We start from the raw sequence: 17,841 nt of genomic DNA on the forward strand, positions 1-17,841 counted from the left end.
GCTGACGTAGCTTAATTAAAGCATAACACTGAAGATGTTAAGATGGGCCCTAGAAAGCCCCGGGAGCACAAAGGCTTGGTCCTGACTTTACTGTCGACTTTAACTAAACTTACACATGCAAGTATCCGCCCCCCTGTGAGAATGCCCACAACTCCCTGCTTGGGAACTAGGAGCCGGTATCAGGCACAAGCCCAGCTAGCCCACGACGCCTTGCTTAGCCACACCCTCAAGGGAACTCAGCAGTGATAAATATTAAGCCATAAGTGAAAACTTGACTTAGTTAAGGTTAAGAGGGCCGGTAAAACTCGTGCCAGCCACCGCGGTTATACGAGAGGCCCAAGTTGACAAACAACGGCGTAAAGAGTGGTTAGGGGATTTACTAAACTAGAGCCGAACGCTTTCAAAGCTGTTATACGCACCCGAAAGTATGAAACCCAATTACGAAAGTAGCTCTACTCATCCTGAACCCACGAAAGCTAAGAAACAAACTGGGATTAGATACCCCACTATGCTTAGCCCTAAACATCGATTGCACTATACACTCCATATCCGCCCGGGAATTATGAACATCAGTTTAAAACCCAAAGGACTTGGCGGTGCTTAACATCCACCTAGAGGAGCCTGTTCTAGAACCGATAACCCCCGTTAAACCTCACCTTCTCTTGTTTTATCCGCCTATATACCACCGTCGTCAGCTTACCCTGTGAAGGCTTTACAGTAAGCAAAATTGGCACAGCCCAAAACGTCAGGTCGAGGTGTAGTGAATGAGGAGGGAAGAAATGGGCTACATTTGCTAAACATAGCAAACACGAATGTTGCATTGAAACATGTAACTGAAGGAGGATTTAGCAGTAAGCAGGAAATAGAGCGTCCCGCTGAAACTGGCCCTAAAGCGCGCACACACCGCCCGTCACCCTCCCCAAGCCCCCTAAACTAAACTAATTAAAACCCTACAACCCGCGAAGGGGAGGAAAGTCGTAACATGGTAAGTGTACCGGAAGGTGCGCTTGGAAAAATCAGAGTGTAGCTAAGATAGAATACAGCATCTCACTTACACCGAGAAGACGTCCGTGCAAGTCGGATCACCCTGACGCCTATTAGCTAGCCCAACCCCTTAACACAACAAACCCCCATTTATAACCCCTAAAGCACGAAACACCCACGTAGCTAAACCATTCTCCCCCCTAAGTCCAGGCGATAAAAAAGGAAATTTTGGAGCAATAGAAAAAGTACCGCAAGGGAAAGCTGAAAGAGAGATGAAAAAGCCCAGTAAAGCTTAAGAAAGCAGAGCTTAGTGCTCGTACCTTTTGCATCATGATTTAGCTAGCACTTTCAAGCAAAGAGAACCTAGAGTTTGTAACCCCGAAACTGAGTGAGCTACTCCAAGACAGCCTATTTATAGGGCGAGCCCGTCTCTGTGGCAAAAGAGTGGGAAGAGCTTTGAGTAGAGGTGACAAACCTACCGAACTCAGTTATAGCTGGTTGCCTGTGAATTGAATAGAAGTTCAGCCCCCTGGATTCTCCACTCATGCACTTTATTAACCCTTCAGATGCAATGAGGAACCAGGGGTGTTAGTCAAAGGGGGTACAGCCCCTTTGATACAAGACACAACTTTCTCAGCAGGATAAAGATCATATTCAAATAAGGACAGATGTTTTAGTGGGCCTAAAAGCAGCCACCTTAATAGAAAGCGTTAAAGCTCAAACATAAAGCCCTCCCGTTATACCGATAACCCTATCTTATTCCCCCACATTTAACAGGCCCTCCTATGCACCACATAGGAACGACTATGCTAATATGAGTAATAAGAGGGTATAATCACCCTCTCCTTGCACATGTGTAAATCGGAACGGACCCCCCACCGAATCTTAACGGCCCCAATCAAAGAGGGTATTGGAAACTACCACAAATTTAGGCCAGAAAAACATCCAATGCAAACCCGTTAACCCCACACTGGTGTGCCCAAAAGGAAAGACCAAAGGGGGGAGAAGGAACTCGGCAAACATACCCCAAGCCTCGCCTGTTTACCAAAAACATCGCCTCTTGCATAACCACAGTATAAGAGGTCCCGCCTGCCCAGTGACCATATAGTTCAACGGCCGCGGTATTTTGACCGTGCAAAGGTAGCGTAATCACTTGTCTTTTAAATGAAGACCTGTATGAATGGCATAACGAGGGCTTAACTGTCTCCTTCCCCCGGTCAATGAAATTGATCTCCCCGTGCAGAAGCGGGGATTAAACCATAAGACGAGAAGACCCTATGGAGCTTTAGACACACAGGTGGCCCATGTCAAATACCCCCAGCTAAGGGCCTGAACTAAATGGAATCTGCCTTGATGTCTTCGGTTGGGGCGACCATGGGGAATACAAAACCCCCACGTGGAAAGGGAGCACACCCCTAAGTTACTTCTTCTCCCGCAAGCCAGAGCAACAGCTCTAACCAGCAGAAATTCTGACCAAACTGATCCGGTAAAACCGATCAACGAACCAAGTTACCCTAGGGATAACAGCGCAATCCCCTTTTAGAGCCCATATCGACAAGGGGGTTTACGACCTCGATGTTGGATCAGGACATCCTAATGGTGCAGCCGCTATTAAGGGTTCGTTTGTTCAACGATTAAAGTCCTACGTGATCTGAGTTCAGACCGGAGTAATCCAGGTCAGTTTCTATCTATGACATGATCTTTTCTAGTACGAAAGGACCGAAAAGAAGAGGCCCCTGCTAAAAGTACGCCTCACCCCCACCTATTGAAAAAATCTAAACTAGGCAAAAGGGCATAACCCTTTTGCTGGAGATAACAGCAAGTTGGGGTGGCAGAGCCCGGCTAATGCAAAAGACCTAAGCCCTTTCCACAGAGGTTCAAATCCTCTCCTTAACTATGATTTCAACTCTCATTACGCATATTATCAACCCACTAACCTTTATTGTACCTGTATTGCTAGCCGTAGCATTCCTTACCCTCCTTGAACGAAAAGTGCTAGGCTACATACAACTCCGAAAAGGGCCAAACATCGTAGGGCCTTACGGCCTCCTTCAACCTATTGCTGATGGTGTAAAACTCTTTATTAAAGAACCCATTCGACCTTCGACCGCATCACCCGTCCTATTCCTCCTGGCCCCTATGCTCGCTCTCACACTAGCCCTAACCCTTTGAGCCCCCATACCTTTCCCGTACCCTGTCGTGGACCTTAACCTAGGTATTTTATTTATTCTAGCCCTATCTAGCCTTGCAGTATATTCTATTCTGGGCTCCGGCTGAGCATCTAATTCAAAATATGCCCTAGTAGGGGCACTGCGGGCTGTCGCACAAACAATTTCTTACGAAGTCAGCCTTGGACTCATCTTGCTAAACATTATCATCTTTACCGGAGGCTTCACACTTCAAACCTTTAACACAGCCCAAGAGGCCATTTGACTAGTAGTGCCCGCTTGACCACTGGCTGCCATATGATATATCTCCACTCTTGCCGAAACAAACCGTGCACCCTTCGACTTAACAGAAGGAGAGTCTGAACTTGTCTCGGGCTTCAACGTAGAGTACGCAGGCGGACCCTTCGCCTTGTTCTTCTTGGCCGAATATTCAAATATTCTCCTAATAAATACCCTGTCCGCTACACTATTTTTAGGGGCCTCCCACATTCCATCTATCCCAGAATTAACCAGTATCAATATTATGACTAAAGCAGCCCTTCTGTCAATTGTCTTCCTATGAGTCCGAGCTTCGTACCCGCGATTCCGTTACGACCAACTTATGCACCTCATTTGAAAAAACTTTCTTCCACTGACTTTGGCACTAGTTATCTGACACTTGGCGCTCCCTATTGCATTCGCTGGTCTCCCACCACAACTATAGGCGCAGGAGCTGTGCCTGAATTTAAAGGGCCACTTTGATAGAGTGAATTATGGGGGTTAAAGTCCCCCCAACTCCTTAGAAAGAAGGGGATCGAACCCAACCTGAAGAGATCAAAACTCTTCGTGCTTCCTCTACACCACTTACTAGTAAGGTCAGCTAAATAAGCTCTTGGGCCCATACCCCAACCATGTAGGTTCAAGTCCTTCCTTTACTAATGAACCCCTACATCTTGACCACTCTTCTATTTGGTTTGGGCCTAGGAACAACACTCACGTTTGCAAGCTCACACTGGCTTCTCGCTTGAATAGGACTTGAGATTAATACACTAGCCATTATTCCCCTAATAGCCCAACATCACCACCCCCGGGCAGTCGAAGCTACCACTAAGTACTTTCTCGCACAAGCCACAGCAGCCGCCACCCTCCTGTTTGCGAGTACTACCAACGCTTGACTCACAGGCCAATGGGACATTCAACAGATAACACACCCCCTCCCAACAACAATGATTGTTATTGCCCTCGCACTAAAAGTCGGACTGGCACCAATGCACTCTTGACTTCCCGAAGTACTCCAAGGACTAGACCTAACCACCGGACTTATCCTCTCAACCTGACAAAAACTTGCACCCTTTGCCCTCTTACTACAAATTCAGACAACCAACCCTACGCCTCTAATCATTATTGGCTTACTATCCACGCTCGTTGGTGGCTGAGGTGGTCTCAACCAAACCCAGTTACGCAAAGTCCTCGCCTACTCCTCAATTGCCCACCTTGGCTGAATAATGCTGATCGTTCAATTTTCACCCCTCCTTGCCCTTCTCACCCTCCTCACGTACTTTACTATGACTTTCTCAGCATTCCTAATTTTTAAAGTAAATAAAGCCACCACTGTCAATGCCCTCGCAATCTCGTGAACAAAGACTCCTGCCCTCACAGCCCTAGCACCCCTGGTTTTACTATCCCTCGGCGGCCTTCCCCCCCTTACCGGCTTCATACCCAAGTGATTTATTCTTCAGGAACTGACTAAGCAAGACCTTCCAGCACTTGCCACCCTCGCCGCTTTAACTGCCCTCTTGAGTCTCTACTTCTACCTCCGTCTCTCATATGCAATAACCCTCACAATATTCCCCAACAACCTCATTGGCGTCACTCCCTGACGATTCTACTCCCCCCAATTTACGCTTCCCCTCGCCGTCTCCACTGCAGCAACCACCCTTCTCCTCCCACTAGCCCCCGCTGCCGTAGCACTACTGGTCACCTAAGGGACTTAGGCTAGCACTTAGACCAATGGCCTTCAAAGCCGTAAGCGTGAGTGAAAATCTCTCAGTCCCTGTTAAGACTTGCGGGCTACTATCCCACATCTTCTGCATGCAAAGCAAACACTTTAATTAAGCTAAAGCCTTTCTAGATAGGAAGGCCTTGATCCTACAAAATCTTAGTTAACAGCTAAGCGCCCAATCCAGCGAGCATCTATCTACTTTTCCCCGCCTAATTTAGAAACTAAAAGGCGGGGAAAAGCCCCGGCAGGCAGTTAGCCTGCTTCTTTAGATTTGCAATCTAACATGTAACACCCCGGGGCTTGGTAAGAAGAGGGCTTGCACCTCTGTCTATGGGTCTACAATCCACCGCTTAACTCAGCCATCCTACCTGTGGCAATCACACGTTGATTTTTCTCGACCAATCACAAAGACATCGGCACCCTCTATCTCGTATTTGGTGCCTGAGCCGGAATAGTGGGGACAGGCCTAAGTCTGCTTATTCGGGCAGAACTAAGCCAACCCGGGGCTCTCCTGGGAGACGACCAAATTTATAATGTAATCGTCACCGCACACGCCTTTGTAATAATCTTTTTTATAGTAATACCCATTATGATTGGGGGGTTCGGAAACTGGCTTATTCCACTAATAATTGGGGCCCCAGATATGGCGTTCCCTCGAATGAATAACATGAGTTTCTGACTTCTTCCCCCCTCCTTTCTCCTCCTCTTAGCCTCTTCAGGTGTTGAAGCCGGAGCAGGTACCGGATGAACCGTATACCCCCCACTAGCTGGCAATTTAGCCCACGCCGGGGCATCCGTAGACCTGACAATCTTCTCACTTCACCTTGCAGGAATTTCATCAATTCTGGGGGCAATTAACTTTATTACTACTATCATTAACATGAAACCCACAACAGTCACTATGTACCAAATCCCCTTATTTGTTTGAGCCGTTCTTATTACAGCCGTACTTCTTCTTCTATCCCTGCCCGTTTTAGCCGCAGGAATTACAATACTACTGACAGACCGCAACCTTAACACGACCTTCTTTGACCCTGCCGGAGGAGGTGACCCCATCCTCTACCAGCACCTATTCTGATTCTTTGGTCACCCAGAGGTATACATTCTTATTCTCCCGGGCTTCGGAATAATTTCTCACATTGTTGCATACTATGCAGGTAAGAAAGAACCTTTTGGCTACATGGGGATAGTCTGAGCCATAATGGCCATTGGACTCCTGGGGTTCATTGTCTGGGCCCATCACATATTTACAGTCGGAATAGATGTAGATACACGAGCCTACTTTACCTCTGCCACAATAATCATTGCGATTCCAACTGGCGTAAAAGTCTTTAGCTGACTCGCAACCCTCCATGGAGGAAGCATTAAATGAGAAACACCCCTTCTATGAGCCCTCGGCTTTATTTTTCTCTTTACAGTAGGCGGTCTCACTGGCATCGTCTTAGCTAACTCCTCTCTCGATATTGTTCTGCATGACACATACTATGTAGTCGCTCACTTCCACTATGTACTATCTATGGGTGCTGTATTTGCAATCGTTGCCGCCTTCGTCCACTGGTTTCCATTATTTACAGGCTATACCCTTCACTCCACATGAACAAAAATCCACTTCGGCCTGATATTTATTGGAGTCAATCTAACATTCTTCCCCCAACATTTTCTGGGCCTGGCCGGAATACCCCGACGGTACTCAGACTACCCAGATGCATACACCCTTTGAAACACTGTTTCATCAATCGGGTCCCTAATGTCCCTCGTTGCTGTAATTTTATTTTTATTCATTATTTGAGAAGCATTTACAGCCAAACGAGAAGTCGGAGCAGTAGAACTAACTGCAACTAACATTGAATGACTTTACGGCTGCCCTCCGCCCTACCACACATTTGAAGAGCCCGCATTCGTACAAGTTCGTATAAATTCGAACAAGCTAACGAGAAAGGGAGGAGTTGAACCCCCATCAATTGGTTTCAAGCCAACCACATAACCGCTCTGTCACTTTCTTCACAACACACCAATAAGATACTAGTAAAACGCTATAACACTGCCTTGTCAAGGCAGAATTGTGGGTTCAACCCCCGCGTATCTTAAACGCAATGGCACATCCCTCACAACTCGGATTTCAAGACGCAGCTTCACCCTTAATAGAAGAACTACTTCACTTCCACGACCACGCCTTAATAATTGTAATTCTCATTAGCACAATAGTACTTTATATTATTGCGGCTATAGTCACAGCCAAACTAACAGATAAACTTGTACTAGACTCTCAAGAAATTGAAATTATCTGAACAGTTCTCCCAGCTGTTATTCTTATCCTTATCGCCCTACCATCCATCCGAATTTTGTACTTAATAGACGAAATTAATGACCCCCACCTGACAATTAAAGCCATTGGCCACCAGTGATACTGAAGCTACGAATACACAGACTACGAAGACCTCGGTTTTGACTCATACATAATCCCCACACAAGACCTGACCCCCGGACAATTCCGACTACTAGAAGCAGACCACCGAATAGTAATCCCGGTAGAATCCCCAATTCGCGTTTTAATCTCGGCTGAAGATGTCTTACATTCCTGGGCAGTCCCCTCTCTAGGCGTAAAAGTTGACGCCGTACCTGGACGATTGAACCAAGCAACCTTTATTGTTAGCCGACCAGGCGTATTTTTCGGACAATGTTCTGAGATTTGCGGGGCTAACCATAGTTTTATACCCATTGTTGTAGAAGCAGTCCCCCTTGAACACTTTGAGAACTGGTCTTCACTAATAATTGAAGACGCCTCGCTAAGAAGCTAATAAGTACAAGCGTTAGCCTTTTAAGCTAAAGACTGGTGCCTAACAACCACCCTTAGCGACATGCCTCAACTGAACCCCGCACCCTGATTTGCAATTTTAGTTTTCTCTTGAATAATCTTTTTAACTGTTATTCCCCCCAAAGTTTTAGCACACACCTATCCTAATGAACCCACCTCCCAAAGCACACAAAAACCTAAAACAGAGCCCTGAAACTGACCATGATACTAAGCTTCTTTGACCAATTTATATCCCCTTCATACCTCGGCATCCCACTAATTGCTCTAGCGATTAGCCTGCCTTGAATTCTGTTCCCAACCCCGCAAGCCCGCTGATTAAACAACCGCGTACTAACGCTTCAAGGGTGATTTATTAGCCGCTTCACCTCGCAACTTCTTCTACCCCTAAACCCCGGAGGCCACAAGTGGGCAGTTCTATTCACCTCGTTAATAGTTTTCCTATTTTCTATCAACATACTAGGACTCCTTCCATACACCTTCACACCAACGACCCAACTCTCCCTTAATATAGGCCTCGCAGTACCCCTTTGATTAGCAACTGTCATTATCGGGATACGAAATCAACCAACGCATGCCCTAGGCCACCTTCTTCCAGAAGGCACCCCCACTGCCCTCATCCCTGTACTTATTATCATTGAAACAATTAGCCTATTCATTCGACCCCTCGCTCTCGGTGTCCGACTAACAGCAAATCTCACAGCAGGCCACCTCCTTATTCAACTCATTGCAACAGCTGCCTTCGTCCTTCTTCCCCTCATACCTGTTGTTGCTATCTTAACAACGGTGGTCCTCTTCCTCCTCACCCTACTAGAAGTAGCCGTTGCCATGATTCAAGCTTATGTCTTTGTTCTACTCCTAAGCCTATATCTACAAGAGAACGTTTAATGGCCCATCAAGCACACCCATACCACATAGTCGACCCCAGCCCATGACCCCTAACAGGGGCTATTGCTGCCCTATTGATAACATCTGGCCTTGCTATCTGATTCCACTTCCACTCCACAACCCTGATAACTATTGGGACAATCCTTCTCACCTTAACAATCTTCCAATGATGACGGGACGTCGTACGGGAAGGCACATTTCAAGGACACCACACTCCCCCCGTTCAAAAAGGCCTCCGATATGGAATAATTTTATTTATTACCTCAGAAGTCCTATTCTTCTTAGGCTTCTTCTGAGCCTTTTACCATTCAAGCCTAGCACCTACCCCTGAACTAGGCGGCTTCTGACCACCGGCAGGCATTACTCCCTTAGACCCCTTTGAAGTCCCACTTCTTAACACAGCAGTCCTGCTTGCCTCTGGCGTAACTGTTACCTGAGCACACCACAGCATTATAGAGGGTAAACGAAAACAAACTATTCAATCTCTTGCTCTTACAATCTTACTCGGGGGGTACTTCACTTTCCTTCAAGGCCTAGAGTATCACGAAGCCCCCTTCACCATTGCAGACGGAGTTTACGGCGCTACATTCTTTGTTGCCACCGGCTTCCACGGACTACACGTCTTAATTGGCACGTCATTCTTAGCCGTTTGTCTATTACGCCAAATTCTTCACCATTTCACATCAAACCACCACTTTGGGTTTGAAGCAGCCGCATGATACTGACACTTCGTAGACGTCGTCTGACTTTTCCTCTATATCTCTATTTACTGATGAGGATCTTAATCTTCCTAGTATTAAATCTAGTATAAGTGACTTCCAATCACCCGGTCTTGGTTAAAATCCAAGGGAAGATAATGAGCCTTCTTCTAACCATCATTTCGATTGCCACCCTCCTCTCGACAGTACTTGCCCTTGTGTCCTTTTGATTACCCCAAATTACACCAGACCACGAAAAACTATCACCTTACGAGTGCGGCTTTGACCCGATAGGATCCGCCCGGCTGCCTTTTTCACTGCGGTTTTTCCTCATCGCCATCCTCTTTCTTCTATTCGATTTAGAAATTGCTCTCCTCCTCCCTCTTCCATGAGGTGACCAACTAGCATCACCACTACTGACATTCACCTGAGCTACAGCTGTCCTAGCCCTTCTAACCCTTGGCCTCATTTACGAATGAATGCAAGGGGGTCTAGAATGGGCGGAATAGGTGGTTAGTCTAAGAAAAACATTTGATTTCGGCTCAAAAACTTGTGGTTTAAATCCGCAACCGCTTAATGACCCCCACACACTTTGCCTTCTCCTCAGCCTTTCTTCTGGGTTTAACAGGCCTGGCATTCCACCGGTTTCACCTCCTTTCCGCTCTATTGTGCCTTGAAGGAATAATACTATCCCTATTTATTGCTCTTTCCCTATGAACGCTACAACTTGACTCAACCAACTTTTCAGCATCTCCAATACTTCTGCTTGCATTTTCAGCCTGCGAAGCAAGCGCCGGTCTCGCCCTATTAGTAGCCACTGCTCGAACCCACGGGACCGACCGATTACAAAGCCTAAATCTTCTCCAATGCTAAAAGTCCTAATCCCAACACTTATGCTAATCCCAACAGCCTGGTTACTCAAACCCAACTGACTCTGACCCATGACTTTAATGTATAGCTTTTGCATCTCCTTGGTCAGCCTTTCGTGACTAAAAAACCTCTCAGAAACCGGCTGATCGTCACTTAGCCTCTTTATAGCTACCGACTCCCTATCGACCCCCCTCCTCGTTCTTACATGCTGATTACTCCCACTAATAATTTTGGCAAGCCAGAAACACACAGCCTTAGAACCTCTTAGTCGCCAGCGCATGTACATCACACTTCTCGCCTCACTCCAGTTCTTCCTAATCCTAGCATTTAGCGCCACCGAACTGGTAATGTTTTACGTAATATTTGAAGCCACCCTTATCCCCACGCTAATCATTATCACCCGCTGAGGAAACCAAACAGAACGTCTAAACGCAGGAACCTACTTTCTCTTCTATACATTAGCGGGCTCACTCCCCCTTCTCGTTGCTTTACTCCTACTCCAAAACACATCCGGCACCCTATCGTTGTTAACCCTTCACTATACGGACCCGCTCGCTCTCTCGTCTTATGCAGACAAACTATGATGAGCAGGCTGTCTTTTAGCATTCCTGGTTAAAATACCCCTCTACGGGGTCCACCTATGGCTCCCTAAAGCCCATGTTGAAGCTCCAATTGCAGGCTCAATAATCCTTGCAGCAGTTCTACTGAAGCTAGGGGGATACGGCATGATCCGCATGATAACGATATTGGAACCTCTAACTAAGGAATTAAGCTACCCCTTCATTGTCTTTGCACTTTGAGGGGTAATTATAACTGGCTCAATTTGTCTACGCCAGACAGACCTTAAGTCCTTAATTGCCTACTCATCAGTCAGCCACATGGGCCTAGTGGCTGGGGGAATTCTTATTCAATCACCCTGAGGCTTAACAGGAGCCCTCACCCTCATAATTGCACACGGTCTTACTTCATCAGCCCTCTTCTGCTTGGCAAACACAAACTATGAACGAACCCACAGTCGAACAATGGTCCTGGCGCGAGGACTTCAAGTAGCCCTACCACTAATAGCCACTTGGTGGTTTATTTCTAGCTTGGCCAACCTAGCTCTGCCACCACTACCCAACCTCATGGGGGAGCTGATAATTATCACTTCTTTATTCAACTGGTCCTGGTGAACTCTGGCATTAACCGGTGCAGGCACTCTAATCACAGCTGGTTACTCCCTTTACATATTCTTAATAACTCAACGGGGCCCTATCCCAACACATGTCATTGCACTTGAACCATCTCACACCCGAGAACACCTTCTTATTGCACTTCACCTTATCCCCTTAATTCTGCTCGTACTTAAGCCCGAGCTGATCTGAGGCTGAACTGCCTGTAGGTGTAGTTTTAACAAAAACATTAGATTGTGATTCTAAAAATAAGGGTTAAAATCCCTTCTCCCACCGAGAGAGGCTCGCAGCAATGAGAACTGCTAATTCCCACGACCTTGGTTGGACCCCTAGGCTCACTCGAAAAGCTCCTAAAGGATAACAGCTCATCCGTTGGTCTTAGGAACCAAAAACTCTTGGTGCAAATCCAAGTAGCAGCTATGTACCCCACCTCCCTAATGATTTCATCGAGCCTGATCACAATCTTTGCATTACTAGCCTATCCTTTAATCACCACGATCCGTCCTACACCTCGAGGCCCTCAATGAGCTACCACCCATGTCAAAACAGCTGTAAAAATAGCTTTCTTTGTTAGTCTGCTACCTCTGACCCTATTTCTTAATGAGGGCGCAGAAACAATCGTTACTAATTGAACCTGAATAAATACTAACTCCTTCAATATCAACATTAGCTTGAAATTTGATTTCTACTCAATTATTTTTACACCCATTGCCCTCTACGTAACTTGGTCCATCCTGGAGTTCGCATCATGATACATGCACGCAGACCCACACATGAACCGCTTCTTTAAATACCTCCTGACGTTTCTGATTGCCATAATCGTCCTAGTAACTGCAAACAATATGTTTCAACTATTTATCGGCTGGGAGGGAGTGGGGATCATATCGTTCTTACTTATTGGATGGTGGTTCGGACGGGCGGATGCTAACACTGCAGCGCTTCAAGCAGTAATTTACAACCGAGTAGGAGACATCGGACTTATCTTCGCCATGGCTTGAATAGCAGCAAACCTTAACTCCTGAGAGATACAACAAATCTTTGCAACCACCAAGGACATAGACTTAACCTACCCTCTTCTCGGACTCATCATTGCAGCAACTGGCAAATCGGCTCAATTCGGACTTCACCCTTGACTACCCTCCGCTATGGAGGGTCCCACACCGGTCTCTGCCCTACTTCATTCTAGCACTATGGTCGTTGCCGGCATTTTCCTGCTAGTACGAATAAGCCCCCTCCTGGAAAACAACCAAACCGCCCTCACAACCTGCCTATGCCTCGGAGCTCTTACAACACTATTCACTGCAACCTGTGCCCTCACGCAAAATGATATTAAAAAAATCGTCGCATTCTCTACATCCAGCCAGCTTGGGCTTATAATGGTAACCATTGGTCTAAACCAACCACAACTAGCATTTCTTCACATCTGTACACATGCCTTCTTTAAAGCCATACTGTTTTTATGCTCCGGATCTATTATCCACAGCCTAAATGATGAACAAGATATCCGCAAAATAGGGGGCATACACCACCTTGCACCTTTCACATCCTCTTGCCTAACTATTGGCAGCCTCGCCCTCACAGGAACCCCCTTCTTGGCTGGCTTCTTCTCTAAAGATGCCATCATCGAAGCATTGAACACATCCCACCTAAACGCCTGAGCCCTAACCTTAACCCTCCTAGCCACCTCTTTCACAGCAATCTACAGCTTTCGAGTAGTATTTTTTGTACCCATGGGCCACCCCCGATTTAGTCCCCTCTCTCCGATCAACGAAAACAACCCAGCAGTAATTAACCCACTTAAGCGGCTAGCATGGGGAAGTATCGTTGCAGGCTTACTAATTACCTCTAATATTACACCCTTAAAAACCCCTGTCATATCCATGCCTCCTCTCCTTAAACTAGCTGCTCTTGCAGTTACAATCATCGGCCTTCTTGTTGCTATAGAGCTCGCCATATTAACCAACAAGCAATATGAGCCAATACCCGGCACGCACATACACCACTTCTCTGCCTTATTAGGCTTCTTCCCCGGGGTCATACACCGCCTAACCCCTGTATTGCTCTTCTTCCTAGGCCAAAATATTGCTAACCAAACAGTAGATCAGACATGATTAGAAAAAACAGGCCCCAAAGCCATTGAATCCGCTAACCGACCTCTAGTGTCCTCTACAAGTAATATTCAACGGGGGGTGATCAAAACATATCTTACCCTCTTCCTCCTAACACTAGCCCTTATAATCCCCATATTCATCACCTAAACCGCTCGCAACGCCCCTCGGCTCATACCCCGAGTTAACTCAAGGACTACAAACAAAGTTAAGAGCAATACCCATGCACTAGTGATTAACAACCACCCCCCAGAAGAGTATATTAAGGCTACCCCTCCGATATCCCCTCGAAATACGGAAAACTCCCCCAACTCATCTGCTAAGACCCAAGAAGATTCATACCACCCCCCTCAAAACAATCCAGAAACTAATAATACTCCTCCTGTATAGACAACCCCGTAGACCATTACCGACCAACTACCCCAGCTCTCTGGGTACGGCTCAGCAGCTAACGCTGCTGAATATGCAAATACAACTAACATCCCGCCTAAGTAAATTAAGAACAGGACTAGTGACAAAAAGGGCCCTCCATGCCCAACTAATATACCACACCCCATGCCAGCTACCACAACCAAACCCAAAGCAGCAAAATAAGGGGACGGATTAGAAGCAACTGCAACTAACCCCAACACAAGAGAAAATAAAACTAAATATATAGCGAAAGTCATAATTCCTGCCAGGACTTTAACCAGGACTAATGGCTTGAAAAACCACCGTTGTTATTCAACTACAAGAACCCTAATGGCCAGTCTACGTAAATCCCACCCTCTTCTAAAAATCGCAAACGATGCTTTAGTCGACCTCCCAGCCCCCTCTAATATCTCTGTTTGATGAAACTTTGGGTCTCTTTTAGGACTCTGTTTAATTACCCAAATTGCAACCGGCTTATTTCTAGCCATACACTACACATCAGACATTGCTACTGCCTTCACCTCCGTAGCCCACATCTGTCGAGACGTCAACTACGGCTGACTTATCCGAAGCATTCATGCCAACGGCGCATCATTCTTTTTCATTTGCCTCTACCTTCATATTGGCCGAGGTCTATACTATGGCTCTTACCTCTATAAAGAAACATGAACTGTTGGGGTTATTCTCCTCCTTCTCGTAATAATAACAGCCTTCGTTGGATACGTCCTCCCTTGAGGACAAATGTCGTTTTGAGGTGCAACCGTTATTACCAACCTTCTATCTGCCGTCCCCTACGTCGGAAACACCCTGGTCCAATGGATCTGAGGTGGTTTTTCTGTAGACAATGCTACCCTCACCCGGTTCTTTGCCTTCCACTTTCTCTTCCCCTTCATCATCGCTGCCGCAACGTTAATTCATCTACTCTTTCTTCACGAAACTGGCTCAAACAACCCAACCGGGCTAAACTCAGACTCCGACAAAGTTCCCTTTCACCCCTACTTCACTTACAAGGACCTCTTAGGCTTTGCAGTCCTTCTTACTGCATTAGCATCCCTAGCCCTATTTTCCCCAAATCTCTTAGGAGACCCAGATAACTTTACCCCTGCAAATCCGCTTGTTACTCCCCCACACATTAAGCCAGAGTGATACTTCCTGTTTGCCTATGCTATTCTCCGCTCCATCCCAAACAAACTTGGAGGAGTACTTGCCCTTTTATTCTCAATCTTAGTTCTTATGCTCGTCCCCTTCCTTCATACCTCTAAACAACGAAGCCTGATATTCCGTCCCCTAACACAATTTTTGTTCTGATCTTTAGTAGCAGACGTTATGATTCTAACTTGAATTGGAGGAATGCCCGTAGAACACCCCTTCGTTATCATTGGGCAAGTAGCGTCTCTCCTTTACTTCTCCCTCTTCCTAGTCCTGATCCCAACAGCAGGTTGACTAGAGAATAAAGTCCTTGGATGAAAATGCACTAGTAGCTCAGCACACAGAGCCCCAGTCTTGTAAACTGGCCGTCGGAGGTTAGAATCCTCCCTACTGCTCAAAGAAAGGAGATTTCAACTCCTACCCCTAACTCCCAAAGCTAGGATTCTAGCACTAAACTATTCTTTGTGGTACATAAATGTACAATGAAGGATTTTCATATACATGTATGTAATAACACCATATATTTATAGTAACCATTTTATGTAATGTACTAGGACATACATGTATAATCACCACATCTCGTAATAGAACACTCATTCACCACCATTTTTAACTAAGACGAACTAAAACCTGAGTGATCACTAATCTTAAATAAGTGAAAGTCCAGGACCAGTCGAGATCTAAGACCGAACACAACACTCATCAGTCGAGTTATACCAAGACTCAAAATCTCGCCGACCTCAAAATTCTATGTAGTAAGAGCCTACCAACCGGTGATTCCTTAATGATAACTCTTATTGAGGGTGAGGGACAAAAATTGTGGGGGTTTCACTCGGTGAATTATTCCTGGCATTTGGTTCCTACTTCAGGGCCATTGATTGATATTATCCCTCACACTTTCATCGACACTTACATAAGTTAATGTTGATAATACATACGACTCGTTACCCAGCAAGCCGGGCGTTCACTCCAGCGGGTAAGGGGTTCTCTTTTTTTTTTTCCTTTCACTTGACTTTTCAAAGTGCATCCAGCCAACAGAGACGTTTAAAGGGGGAGCACTTTTCTTGCACGCGCCGTACATAGTATCCATGTAGGGAGTCTTTATTAAAAAAATAACATTAAGTGTTATCATGTGCATAAAGATTTGCTCATTTCTTCTATCATCCCCAGGATACCCCCTTTTTTTGCGCGAAAAACCCCCCTACCCCCCTAAACCCCTGAAGTTGCTAAGACCCCTGAAAACCCCCCGGAAACAGGACAAACCTCTGGTAGCTCAGAAAAGGCAATTACTTTTATACCACTTTTCAACCCACAAATACCCCTGGCTTATCACAACCCCACCAGTTGTTTTAATAATACCACTTTTCAACCCACAAATACCCCTGGCTTATCACAACCCCACCAGTTGTTTTAATAATACCACTTTTCAACCCACAAATACCCCTGGCTTATCACAACCCCACCAGTTGTTTTAATAATACCACTTTTCAACCCACAAATACCCCTGGCTTATCACAACCCCACCAGTTGTTTTAATAATACCACTTTTCAACCCACAAATACCCCTGGCTTATCACAACCCCACCAGTTGTTTTAATAATACCACTTTTCAACCCACAAATACCCCTGGCTTATCACAACCCCACCAGTTGTTTTAATAATACCACTTTTCAACCCACAAATACCCCTGGCTTATCACAACCCCACCAGTTGTTTTAATAATACCACTTTTCAACCCACAAATACCCCTGGCTTATCACAACCCCACCAGTTGTTTTAATAATACCACTTTTCAACCCACAAATACCCCTGGCTTATCACAACCCCACCAGTTGTTTTAATAATACCACTTTTCAACCCACAAATACCCCTGGCTTATCACAACCCCACCAGTTGTTTTAATAATACCACTTTTCAACCCACAAATACCCCTGGCTTATCACAACCCCACCAGTTGTTTTAATAATACCACTTTTCAACCCACAAATACCCCTGGCTTATCACAACCCCACCAGTTGTTTTAATAATACCACTTTTCAACCCACAAATACCCCTGGCTTATCACAACCCCACCAGTTGTTTTAATAATACCACTTTTCAACCCACAAATACCCCTGGCTTATCACAACCCCACCAGTTGTTTTAATAATACCACTTTTCAACCCACAAATACCCCTGGCTTATCACAACCCCACCAGTTGTTTTAATAATACCACTTTTCAACCCACAAATACCCCTGGCTTATCACAACCCCACCAGTTGTTTTAATAATACCACTTTTCAACCCACAAATACCCCTGGCTTATCACAACCCCACCAGTTGTTTTAATAATACCACTTTTCAACCCACAAATACCGCAAACCCACAAACGCCCTGTCACCTTCTTCATGATCAAAAAACTGCTGTTTAGATTATTTCAAGTATTCCTTTCACCACCCTAACTACGGAAGGCACAAAACAAAATCCAAGAAAACTGCTCCATTCAAATACCTTTTTTTAACCGATAGACCCTTAAATCCTCCTGAAAACCAGCCTTTTAACGCCCCAAAGGCTAAACACAAACAAAGTACCACCTCTAGATGTGGCTAGAAAATTTACT

The 17,841-nt window shown here is 45.7% G+C and overlaps 13 protein-coding genes and 24 non-coding genes across 37 annotated transcripts, besides 1 other annotated feature; 28 read left to right on the plus strand and 9 right to left on the minus strand. All coding sequences in view use genetic code 2, as the record gives it.

Annotated features, from left to right (window-relative positions):
• tRNA-Phe lies at positions 1-68 on the plus strand. The gene has a single exon. It is a non-coding gene; the product is annotated as a tRNA-Phe (tRNA).
• 12S rRNA lies at positions 69-1,017 on the plus strand. The gene has a single exon. It is a non-coding gene; the product is annotated as a s-rRNA (ribosomal RNA).
• tRNA-Val lies at positions 1,018-1,091 on the plus strand. Its single transcript has one exon. It is a non-coding gene; the product is annotated as a tRNA-Val (tRNA).
• 16S rRNA lies at positions 1,092-2,806 on the plus strand. The gene has a single exon. It is a non-coding gene; the product is annotated as a l-rRNA (ribosomal RNA).
• tRNA-Leu lies at positions 2,807-2,880 on the plus strand. Its single transcript has one exon. It is a non-coding gene; the product is annotated as a tRNA-Leu (tRNA).
• Positions 2,881-3,855, plus strand: ND1 (NADH dehydrogenase subunit 1). Its single transcript has one exon. The coding sequence runs from the start codon at positions 2,881-2,883 to the stop codon at positions 3,853-3,855; it is 975 nt and encodes a 324-aa protein (YP_001403142.1).
• Positions 3,856-3,860: 5 nt separating this feature from the next.
• tRNA-Ile lies at positions 3,861-3,931 on the plus strand. Its single transcript has one exon. It is a non-coding gene; the product is annotated as a tRNA-Ile (tRNA).
• On the minus strand, positions 3,931-4,001 carry tRNA-Gln. The gene has a single exon. It is a non-coding gene; the product is annotated as a tRNA-Gln (tRNA).
• tRNA-Met lies at positions 4,001-4,069 on the plus strand. The gene has a single exon. It is a non-coding gene; the product is annotated as a tRNA-Met (tRNA).
• On the plus strand, positions 4,070-5,115 carry ND2 (NADH dehydrogenase subunit 2). Its single transcript has one exon. A coding segment is annotated over exon 1 (1,046 nt).
• Positions 5,116-5,187, plus strand: tRNA-Trp. The gene has a single exon. It is a non-coding gene; the product is annotated as a tRNA-Trp (tRNA).
• Position 5,188: 1 nt separating this feature from the next.
• On the minus strand, positions 5,189-5,257 carry tRNA-Ala. The gene has a single exon. It is a non-coding gene; the product is annotated as a tRNA-Ala (tRNA).
• Position 5,258: 1 nt separating this feature from the next.
• Positions 5,259-5,331, minus strand: tRNA-Asn. Its single transcript has one exon. It is a non-coding gene; the product is annotated as a tRNA-Asn (tRNA).
• A 38-nt stretch (positions 5,332-5,369) lies between these two features.
• tRNA-Cys lies at positions 5,370-5,434 on the minus strand. Its single transcript has one exon. It is a non-coding gene; the product is annotated as a tRNA-Cys (tRNA).
• tRNA-Tyr lies at positions 5,435-5,502 on the minus strand. The gene has a single exon. It is a non-coding gene; the product is annotated as a tRNA-Tyr (tRNA).
• A 1-nt stretch (position 5,503) lies between these two features.
• Positions 5,504-7,069, plus strand: COX1 (cytochrome c oxidase subunit I). Its single transcript has one exon. The coding sequence runs from the start codon at positions 5,504-5,506 to the stop codon at positions 7,067-7,069; it is 1,566 nt and encodes a 521-aa protein (YP_001403144.1).
• Positions 7,065-7,135, minus strand: tRNA-Ser. Its single transcript has one exon. It is a non-coding gene; the product is annotated as a tRNA-Ser (tRNA).
• Positions 7,136-7,149: 14 nt separating this feature from the next.
• tRNA-Asp lies at positions 7,150-7,220 on the plus strand. Its single transcript has one exon. It is a non-coding gene; the product is annotated as a tRNA-Asp (tRNA).
• Positions 7,221-7,226: 6 nt separating this feature from the next.
• Positions 7,227-7,917, plus strand: COX2 (cytochrome c oxidase subunit II). The gene has a single exon. A coding segment is annotated over exon 1 (691 nt).
• On the plus strand, positions 7,918-7,990 carry tRNA-Lys. Its single transcript has one exon. It is a non-coding gene; the product is annotated as a tRNA-Lys (tRNA).
• A 1-nt stretch (position 7,991) lies between these two features.
• Positions 7,992-8,159, plus strand: ATP8 (ATP synthase F0 subunit 8). Its single transcript has one exon. The coding sequence runs from the start codon at positions 7,992-7,994 to the stop codon at positions 8,157-8,159; it is 168 nt and encodes a 55-aa protein (YP_001403146.1).
• Positions 8,150-8,832, plus strand: ATP6 (ATP synthase F0 subunit 6). Its single transcript has one exon. A coding segment is annotated over exon 1 (683 nt).
• On the plus strand, positions 8,833-9,617 carry COX3 (cytochrome c oxidase subunit III). Its single transcript has one exon. A coding segment is annotated over exon 1 (785 nt).
• On the plus strand, positions 9,618-9,689 carry tRNA-Gly. Its single transcript has one exon. It is a non-coding gene; the product is annotated as a tRNA-Gly (tRNA).
• ND3 (NADH dehydrogenase subunit 3) lies at positions 9,690-10,038 on the plus strand. Its single transcript has one exon. A coding segment is annotated over exon 1 (349 nt).
• Positions 10,039-10,107, plus strand: tRNA-Arg. Its single transcript has one exon. It is a non-coding gene; the product is annotated as a tRNA-Arg (tRNA).
• On the plus strand, positions 10,108-10,404 carry ND4L (NADH dehydrogenase subunit 4L). The gene has a single exon. It carries the CDS (start codon positions 10,108-10,110, stop codon positions 10,402-10,404), a length of 297 nt encoding a protein of 98 aa, YP_001403150.1.
• Positions 10,398-11,778, plus strand: ND4 (NADH dehydrogenase subunit 4). Its single transcript has one exon. A coding segment is annotated over exon 1 (1,381 nt).
• Positions 11,779-11,848, plus strand: tRNA-His. Its single transcript has one exon. It is a non-coding gene; the product is annotated as a tRNA-His (tRNA).
• On the plus strand, positions 11,849-11,915 carry tRNA-Ser. Its single transcript has one exon. It is a non-coding gene; the product is annotated as a tRNA-Ser (tRNA).
• Positions 11,916-11,919: 4 nt separating this feature from the next.
• tRNA-Leu lies at positions 11,920-11,992 on the plus strand. The gene has a single exon. It is a non-coding gene; the product is annotated as a tRNA-Leu (tRNA).
• On the plus strand, positions 11,993-13,831 carry ND5 (NADH dehydrogenase subunit 5). Its single transcript has one exon. The coding sequence runs from the start codon at positions 11,993-11,995 to the stop codon at positions 13,829-13,831; it is 1,839 nt and encodes a 612-aa protein (YP_001403152.1).
• ND6 (NADH dehydrogenase subunit 6) lies at positions 13,828-14,349 on the minus strand. The gene has a single exon. It carries the CDS (start codon positions 14,347-14,349, stop codon positions 13,828-13,830), a length of 522 nt encoding a protein of 173 aa, YP_001403153.1.
• On the minus strand, positions 14,350-14,418 carry tRNA-Glu. Its single transcript has one exon. It is a non-coding gene; the product is annotated as a tRNA-Glu (tRNA).
• A 4-nt stretch (positions 14,419-14,422) lies between these two features.
• On the plus strand, positions 14,423-15,563 carry CYTB (cytochrome b). Its single transcript has one exon. A coding segment is annotated over exon 1 (1,141 nt).
• Positions 15,564-15,636, plus strand: tRNA-Thr. The gene has a single exon. It is a non-coding gene; the product is annotated as a tRNA-Thr (tRNA).
• tRNA-Pro lies at positions 15,636-15,706 on the minus strand. Its single transcript has one exon. It is a non-coding gene; the product is annotated as a tRNA-Pro (tRNA).
• Positions 15,707-17,841: a D loop.

This window comes from Hippoglossus stenolepis, mitochondrion (assembly GCF_022539355.2).
Source record: "Hippoglossus stenolepis mitochondrion, complete genome".
Taxonomy (NCBI): domain Eukaryota; kingdom Metazoa; phylum Chordata; class Actinopteri; order Pleuronectiformes; family Pleuronectidae; genus Hippoglossus; species Hippoglossus stenolepis.